The sequence below is a fragment of the Giraffa tippelskirchi genome, chromosome 3 (genome assembly GCF_054371585.1).
Source record: "Giraffa tippelskirchi isolate mGirTip1 chromosome 3, T2T-mGirTip1v1.2.pri, whole genome shotgun sequence".
Taxonomy (NCBI): Eukaryota; Metazoa; Chordata; class Mammalia; order Artiodactyla; family Giraffidae; genus Giraffa; species Giraffa tippelskirchi.
The window spans coordinates 23,547,958-23,555,724 of record NC_137277.1 but is presented as its reverse complement, the minus strand read 5'-3'; the positions used below and the strand labels follow the sequence as shown (position 1 = coordinate 23,555,724).

Sequence of the window (7,767 nt, the reverse complement as noted above, 5' to 3'; positions counted from 1 at the left end):
AGTTCTGGAGGCTATGGAGTCCAAGATCAAGGTGCTGACCAATTTGACTTCTGAGAGCTTTCTTCATGGTTTGCAGATGTTGTTGTTTGTAGAGAGCACGTGTAAAGCAAGGGAAGTTTTTAGCAACCACCACCCAACCCTTCCTACCTATACTCAGGGATCTGGGGCATCAAAGGCTTAAGAAGGGGGGTGGGGCAGAGTGAGAAGGAAAGAAACTACCAGATAGCACATGCACAGGAGCCAAATCACTGGGTGACGGATCAGCAATGGGAAGGTGGTGGAAGAGGGGCAGAGAGGAAGGCTGAGGTTTTGTTTTGTGGCTGACTTCAAGAATCCACACTCTTCTGGATCAAGCAACATCAACCCCCTATCATCACCCTGTTATTCATCCTTAGAGACCTCAAGAAAGCCTCACTATATAGAGGAGGAAAGCAAGGACCAGAGCTGAAGTGCCTTCCCTAGGATCACGCTTGTTGGCTTGTGATGGAGCAAGTGTCCACTACCCCACCCAAGGGAGCCTTCCTTTTCCTTCATCAGAGTGGTTAAGATTCTGTGTACTTCCACTTCAGGGAGACAGGTTTGATCCCTGGTCGGGGAACGAAGATCCTGCGTGCCAAGCAGTGTGGCCAAAATGAAACAAAACAACAAACAACAAATGCCTGGAGGTAGGGGAGTCCTGGTGGAGGTGGAGTGGGGTAAGAGAGTAAACAGTTTTGCCTCTGCTTCTTTCACCTTCATTTTGTCATCCTCAGTCCTGTCTTCTTTCTTTCTTCATGAAGACCATGGCTAACCTCTCCTGCTCTTCCCAGTCTCCTTTCCCACCACATCCTTCTCCCTGTTGGACACAGTAACTGGAAAGCCCAGAGTTAGCACTGTCTGAGGCAGCCTCCTTGGATCCAGAAGGGTGTGGATCCTTGAAGTCAGCCACAAAACAAAGCCTCAGCCTTCCTCTCTGCACCTCTTCCACCACCTTCCCATTGCTGATCCGTCACCCAGTGATTTGGCTCCTGTGCATGTGCTGTCTGTTAGTTTCTTTCCTTCCCACGCTGCTCCACCCCTCTTCTTAAGTCTTTGATGTCCCAGATCCCTGAGTATAGGTAGGAAGGGTTGGGTGGTGGTTGCTAAAAACTTCCCTGGCTTTACACGTGGCCTCTACAAACAGCAATTCTGCTTTGGAACCTTCACTGGGAATGGAAAGGGTGGAGGAAGAGATGGAGGCTAGAGGACAACCCCCCACAAAATCCCTATAATGTTAGAACTAAAGGTGCCTATAGCAAGTGGTCACTGGGGTCAGACCGTATCACCCATCCATAGTTTCCTCCTTTGCCTCTCTGATTCCATGTGCTAACAGAGAGAGGGATGGCAGGGGGCGGGCGTGGTGAGCAAGAGCCCCATTCCATGTTCTTGGTATTACTGGTTACTGTTAGCCAAGAGCCAACAGGACACTTTTGGTGAAGACATAATAGTTGTTTTTTCCTCCAAGAAGTTTTTCATAATAACAACTAATGTCTGTATAGCACTGTAGCATTTGTTTCCCAGGTGGCGCTAGTGGTAAAGAACCGACCTACCTGGTGGGCTCTAGTCCACAGAGTTGCAAAGAGTCTGAAACTACTGAGGTGACTTAGCACACACGCAAGTAGCATTTGCATGTAAGTTTTCATTTAATCCCTACGACAGCCCCATCAAGGGGGGAGTGACCTATTTTTACAAATGAAACACAGGTTCAAAGGTGTTTGATTATTTGCTCTTGGTAGTATGTTCAGGAAGTGGCAGGACTAGGACTCAAACTAGATGGCAAGCTCCAGAGGGGCAGAGACGGTGCCTGTCTCACTCATCACTGTACTCCTGAAGCCGTTGCTGAATGACTGCATGAACTCAAGACTGGTTTAGATTTTCTGTGTTGTTCTTTGCAAACCTTTAAAACTAGGGTTCTACCACTGCAGAGACAACTTATATAGCCCTCAAGAAAAAGGCATCTGTGGACACAAAATCCACCCAACACACACTCACACAAATCCAGCTCCCACAAAAATACACTTCCTTTGCTTGGAGCTTAATTTTCAATATTTTTTCCAGGAACTGGGCTACAGGCCTGGATATTAGGGAAATGGAGAAAGGCAGCATTCCTTGCCTTGCCTTAGAAAGAGACTGTGCACATTCCCCTTGGCCTCTGTGTGTTCTGGGCTGGTGGAGATAACCCAGGGGGCAGATGTGGCCGGCTTCCCTCTGGGGCCAAGAAATTAGCTGGACAGCAGAGGGTGCTGCAGAGCTTCAAGACCTTGCATTGATGGGGTAATCTGTTCCCCAGCCAGAATTTTCCAGAAATAACCAGGGTCTTGTTTGGGTGGTCTTCTTAGGCCTCTGGTGTTCTATGATCCTATAGCAATTTCTCTTCTTTTCTCCAGAAACTTAAGTGACACCTAAGAGGGAGCTGAGGGAGAGAGGGTAGAAAATATACTCTTTAGGATCAGAACTGGTTTTGAATTCCACTGCACCTTTTTGGACTGTGTGACCTTAGGTAAGTAACTTCAGTTTTTTTCATGGGAAAGGGAGGTTATTAATTCTGTTGTGCAGAATCAGAGATGAATTTGTATCGGGAGTCTCTTACAAGCATGGAACAATCATTCCATGTATCAAGGGCCTACTCTGTACCAGGCAGTCCTTGGCACTGGAGAGTCCATGATGGACAAAAAGCAAACTAGACCCCTGCTCTCATGGAGCTGACGGTTTAGTATGGAAGACAAACTTTAATCAAATAACTCCACAGACAGATGACAAATCACACTTGTGCAATTAAGTGCAACAAAAGAGTAGTCTTAGAACTCGGTGAGGAGGAATTACCCAGGCAAGGAGATTTCCCTAAGGTAGAAAGGAGTAAGTTTAACTTGAAGGATGAGTAGGAAGCAAAAAGTGGAGGGAAAACGCCTTTCAAGAAAAGGGAATCACTTGTGCAATGGCCATAAAGTGTGTGAGCCTGACCCAGGGGGCTACTGGAACTGCAGGGCAGAGAGAACAAGGTGGAGGTTGGTGGAAGATGAGGCCAGAGAAACAGGGGTTGGATCACACAGGAACCCATAGGCCTTCTATCTTTAGCCTAAGAACAATGGGAAACCACAGAGAGTTATAATCACAGGTTACTGGCAAATATTCAGTTTTAAAAGGTTTCTCTGGCTGTAAAACACAGAGCAGATGGCTCAACCATTTATCCCTCAATGTACCTTCAGGTACTAAAGTTGCTAAATACTGCTATCCTTATCCTTGGCATCCTTCAACATCTCTTCATGGGATGATTGCAGTGGAACTGGTCTCCCTGCTTCCAGTCACACCTCCTCTACACAGGGTTGATTTTATTTGATCTTCACAGCATACTTGCAGGTAAGCAAAGGAGCAATCCTTATCCTGAGTTTGCAGATGAGAAAACTGAAGTGTAGTGGTGATGTGGAACTGACTTGTGAAAGACAACTGTTAAAATTTCAGAAATTTTGTAAGCCAGTTGTTAAACACAGCCAATTATTGAAAGTTAAATTATACAAACTCATAATTAAATTTACTAAAAACAAAGGTAATAAATTCCCAAAACTCATCACTTCTTAATAATCTTACTGTTATTATTTACCTATGCTCTTGAGGCGTATTACTGTTTCTGCTACATAATATGAAACTACCACATTAAATAGTATTCTCTGTATTCAATAAAGTCAGGATGGTAGATTGAAACCAGCTTTGGTGGGAATCTTTGCACCATAGAATTGGCAAACACTACAGAAAGGGACTTGATTTATTGTTTCGTTCTTTATCTAGATTTAAGAAAGTGATGGAGAATAATTCAGATTTTAAATGAATGTATTATGTCTGTAGCCATTACATTCTGGATAGACAAAGCTTGAGGAAACATTCTTTCAGTTATTTGAAAACTGTTTTCTGATCAGCAAGGAAATTGCTCCCATAATTGACAGTTAAGACGTCTTTGTTTATTCATTTTTTTCTTACACTGACACAGAGGACATCAACCAATAACCATGTCGCAATTACATTCCCCCCCTCAACAGAAACCAGTTTGGCTATCCATATAGGAGTTTGGCAAAAATCAGTGAAAGTATTCTGTGAGAATAAATTGGTTATAAAGAATTTGCAAATGTACATTATTATTTGTAAATTCTGTGCTACATATCCTTTACATCAGTTAACTTTATGATAAATTTATGTACACATATATTATATGCATGCATTCCCCCTTTCTCCCAACAGTTGGCTGTTCAGCATTTATCAGCACAGCCTTGGCTCTAGAACATACTCCTCATGTGTCATTTTATAAATATTCACTGGATGCCAAGGCGGGGATACAGTCAGTGAACAAACGACTCGGCCACGGTCACACATCTCAAGCTGCATAGGTAGGACCAGAGCCAGAGGTATTGTCCTCCCAAGACCTGTGACTCTCTCCCAGGACGATACCAGGCTTTCCAGGGCCATCCCACCTTACCCTCACCCGAAGGGGTGGTTTCGCCCAGAGCGCCCGGGAAGTGAAAAACCTGGGTCGGGGTTGAGGACTAAAGGCCAGGCGAGAAGCAGCTCACGACCAATAGAGGCCCAGGCCTCGCGCAACGTCACTCTCTGTAGAGGCCAGGGCGAGCAAGCCCTGGGGAAGGGGGCGTGACCAGCATCTCCCGGAAGTGACGCCATCTGGGGGCGGTGCTCGGTGGCGGCGACGCGCGGCCTGGGCTCGCGCTGGGCTCCGCGCGCCCCCCGCCCCCTCTATGAGGCAGAGGCCGCGGCGGCCGTTAGCGCTGTCGCTCCGGGGGCCGCGGCGGGCGGGGCTCCGGCGGGGCCCGGCCTAGTCCCCACCCCAGCCCGGCTCCCAGCCGCCCGCCCTCCCTCTCCCCGATGCAGGGGGCCGAGCTCCGGGATGGCGAGGCGGCGGCGGCGGCCGCTTCGTACCGAGTCCTGAGCCGCCTGCTCGGCTATGGAGAGGCGGCCCCAGAGCCAGGCCCGCCGCCGCCGCCCCCGGGCCATGGCCCCGCGCCGCCACCCTTCCTCGCGCGGCCCGGCCCGCGGGGCTCCAGGCCGCCTCAGCTGATGGTGTTCCGCAACGTGGGTCGGCCGCCGGAGGAGGAGGACGCGGAGGCGGCCCAGGAGCCGGGACCCTCGGAACTGCTGTGTCCCCGGCATCGCTGTGCCCTGGACCCCAAGGCCCTGCCGCCGGGGTTGGCGCTGGAGCGGACCTGGGGCCCGGCGGCTGGGCTAGAGGCGCAGTTGGCCGCTCTGGGGCTCGGGCAGCCGGCGGGGCCGGGGATCAAGACGGTCGGCGGGGGTTGCTGCCCGTGCCCGTGTCCCCCGCAGCCGCCCCCTCCGCAGCCCCAGCCGCCTGCTGCCGCCCCGCAGGCCGGGGAGGACCCCACGGAAACGAGTGACGCGCTGCTGGTCCTGGAGGGCTTGGAGTCGGAGGCAGAGAGCCTGGAGACTAACAGCTGCTCGGAAGAGGAGCTCAGCAGCCCGGGCCGCGGAGGAGGAGGGGGCGGCCGGCTTCTACTGCAGCCCCCCGGCCCTGAATTACCCCCGGTGCCCTTCCCGATGCAGGACTTGGTCCCTCCAGGGCGCTTGAGTCGAGGGGAGCAGCCGCAGCAGCCTCCCCCGCCGCCGCCTCCTCCTGGGCCCCTCCGGCCACTCGCCGGCCTTTCTCGGAAGGGCTCCCTCAAAATCCGCCTCAGTCGCCTCTTTCGCACGAAGAGCTGCAACGGTGGCTCTTGCGGTGGGGATGGGGCCGGCAAGAGGCCTTCTGGAGAGCTGGCTGCTTCAGCTGCGAGCCTGACAGACATGGGCGGCTCTGCGGGCCGGGAGCTGGACGCGGGGAGGTGAGACCGGCTCGGGGGCATTGGGGCTGGCTGACAAACTCCCTTTTCTCGTTTCATTTCCCTTTTATTCTACTGCTAAAAAGATCTTGACAGTGCTTAAGATGTGGCCTTCATCAGGAGGCAGAGACTTGGGGCTGAAGGTGGTAATATCGCCCAATAGGTCAGAGCTGTTTGTGGGAGCAGCCTTCACTCCCTCCCACCGCCACCCACAGTTCTCAGCTGGTTAGCATCTCTCTAGTTGGGCGGTGATTTGAAACCACCCTGCTCCCCCCACCCCGCCCCGGCCCAGCTTTTAAAGTTTTTTCAAGGTATGTACCCCTGGGTTTCAAGGTACCCCTGGCAGGAAGCTTGCTGGAAAGGTGTGGCCTTTGGGGCAGAAAGTTTGAATTTGACCACCTTGCTTATTCTTTCTGTGTACCAGCACTCCATCCCCTTCACACTCATGCATGCAAACGATGTGACAAACTTGTGTAGTTGTAGGCCAGCAGTCAACTGGGCATCTCTAGTCAAAATTTTAATGTTTTCTTGATTGGTTTCTTAGACATACTTGATATCTGAAGCCTGTGTGCTCACCACTGTGAGAATAGAAAATAGCCTTGTTCTCAAACTTGTATGAGACTTCTAAGTATGGTGTGCATGCATACTCAGTCATGTCTGACTCTTTGCAACCCACCAGGCTCCTCTGTTCATGGAATTCTCCAGGCAAGAATACTGGCATGGGTTGCCATTTCCTACTCCAGGGGATCTTCCCCACCCAGGGGTCAAAACTGCACCTCTTGGTCTCCTGCGTTGGTAGGCGGATTCTATACCACTGGGCCACCTGTATTGGTACATGAATTCTACCCCAGTTGATGAAAATTCCAAACAGACGTAGAGTTTTTTCCTGCATTTCCGAAGTGCAGACAGCTCTCTGACATCCAGTGTTAGATTTTCCCTTGTGGTAACTGCCATTGTGGTTTGCACAGCTGAATGGGTTCTTAGAACGTTTGGAATTGGTGCAGCTCGTGTGATGGATTCATGAGATACACCAGCAGCCACAACCCAAGGCTGAAAAACAGGTAGACAAATTAAGAATTTTACTGTGCACCAGAATTACGTGGGGAGCTTTGGGAAAAGATCAGAGGGCCCCCAAATTTGAATTAAAAAAAGCTCCCTTATATGATCTGGACTGAAAATCACTCATCCATGGATTTCTCCTTTCAAAGGAACTTTTACTCCAAAAGGAAAGTATGGGGTCATTTTTTTGTTGTTCTTGTTGGCCGCGTGGCCTGGGGAATCTTAGTTCCTTGACTCAGGGATGGAACCTGTGTCCCCTGCAGTGGAAATGTGGAGTCCTAAGCACTGGACCTCCAGGGAATTCCTGGTCAGTTTGATTTGTTGCCTTTTCTGAACAGCTTGCTAGGGTCTCATCTTGGAATCAGACAAAACCTAAACTCCCTGAAGAAACCAGTAAGTTGACGCGTATTGTCCCTTCAGGTAAATGTATGTTTCCCCATTTGCCTCCCAATGAACTCACGCTGGGAGTTCAGTTCTGAAAAAGCGTGTGGCTGCTGAAGCAGCTTTTTCCTGGTAGGCTCTGCATTCGACGCTCCACTTAGCGGTGTAGATGAAATTTTCATTTGCTGGGGGCAGGGCAGGATTGAAGCTGTGGGTAAAGACTTAGGATAGATTGCTAATTTTCTTGTGGTTTGTCCTGCCTTTGTTCCATATTGACCAAGACTTGGTCTAAGATTCCAGAGACACCAAATATGAGGTGTGGCGTGAAATTAGCTGCAACGTCTAATAGATTCGGAAGAGGAAAAGGCATATAACATTATACGGTTTTTTGCCTTTGGAAGCAGAATTTAATGGTCATTGGCTGCTCTGTCACCAACCCTCACGCTAAGCACAATACTGATTTCTCCTGCAGAGCAAA

At 50.1% G+C, this 7,767-nt stretch overlaps 1 protein-coding gene across 9 annotated transcripts in view; it reads left to right on the top strand.

Moving 5' to 3' along the window:
* The first annotated feature begins 4,759 nt into the window (after positions 1-4,759).
* Positions 4,760-7,767, top strand: part of SOCS7 (suppressor of cytokine signaling 7) — a 28,555-nt gene continuing 25,547 nt past the window's right edge. For all 9 annotated transcript variants that reach the window (XR_014080137.1, XR_014080135.1, XR_014080139.1 and 6 more), the window contains exon 1: positions 4,760-5,852. Coding sequence is in view for 3 of the 9 variants with exons in the window: in XM_081582326.1 (XP_081438452.1) it covers positions 4,885-5,852 (968 nt within the window). In the remaining 6 variants the exon portion in view is untranslated. The remainder of the gene's footprint in view (positions 5,853-7,767) is intronic.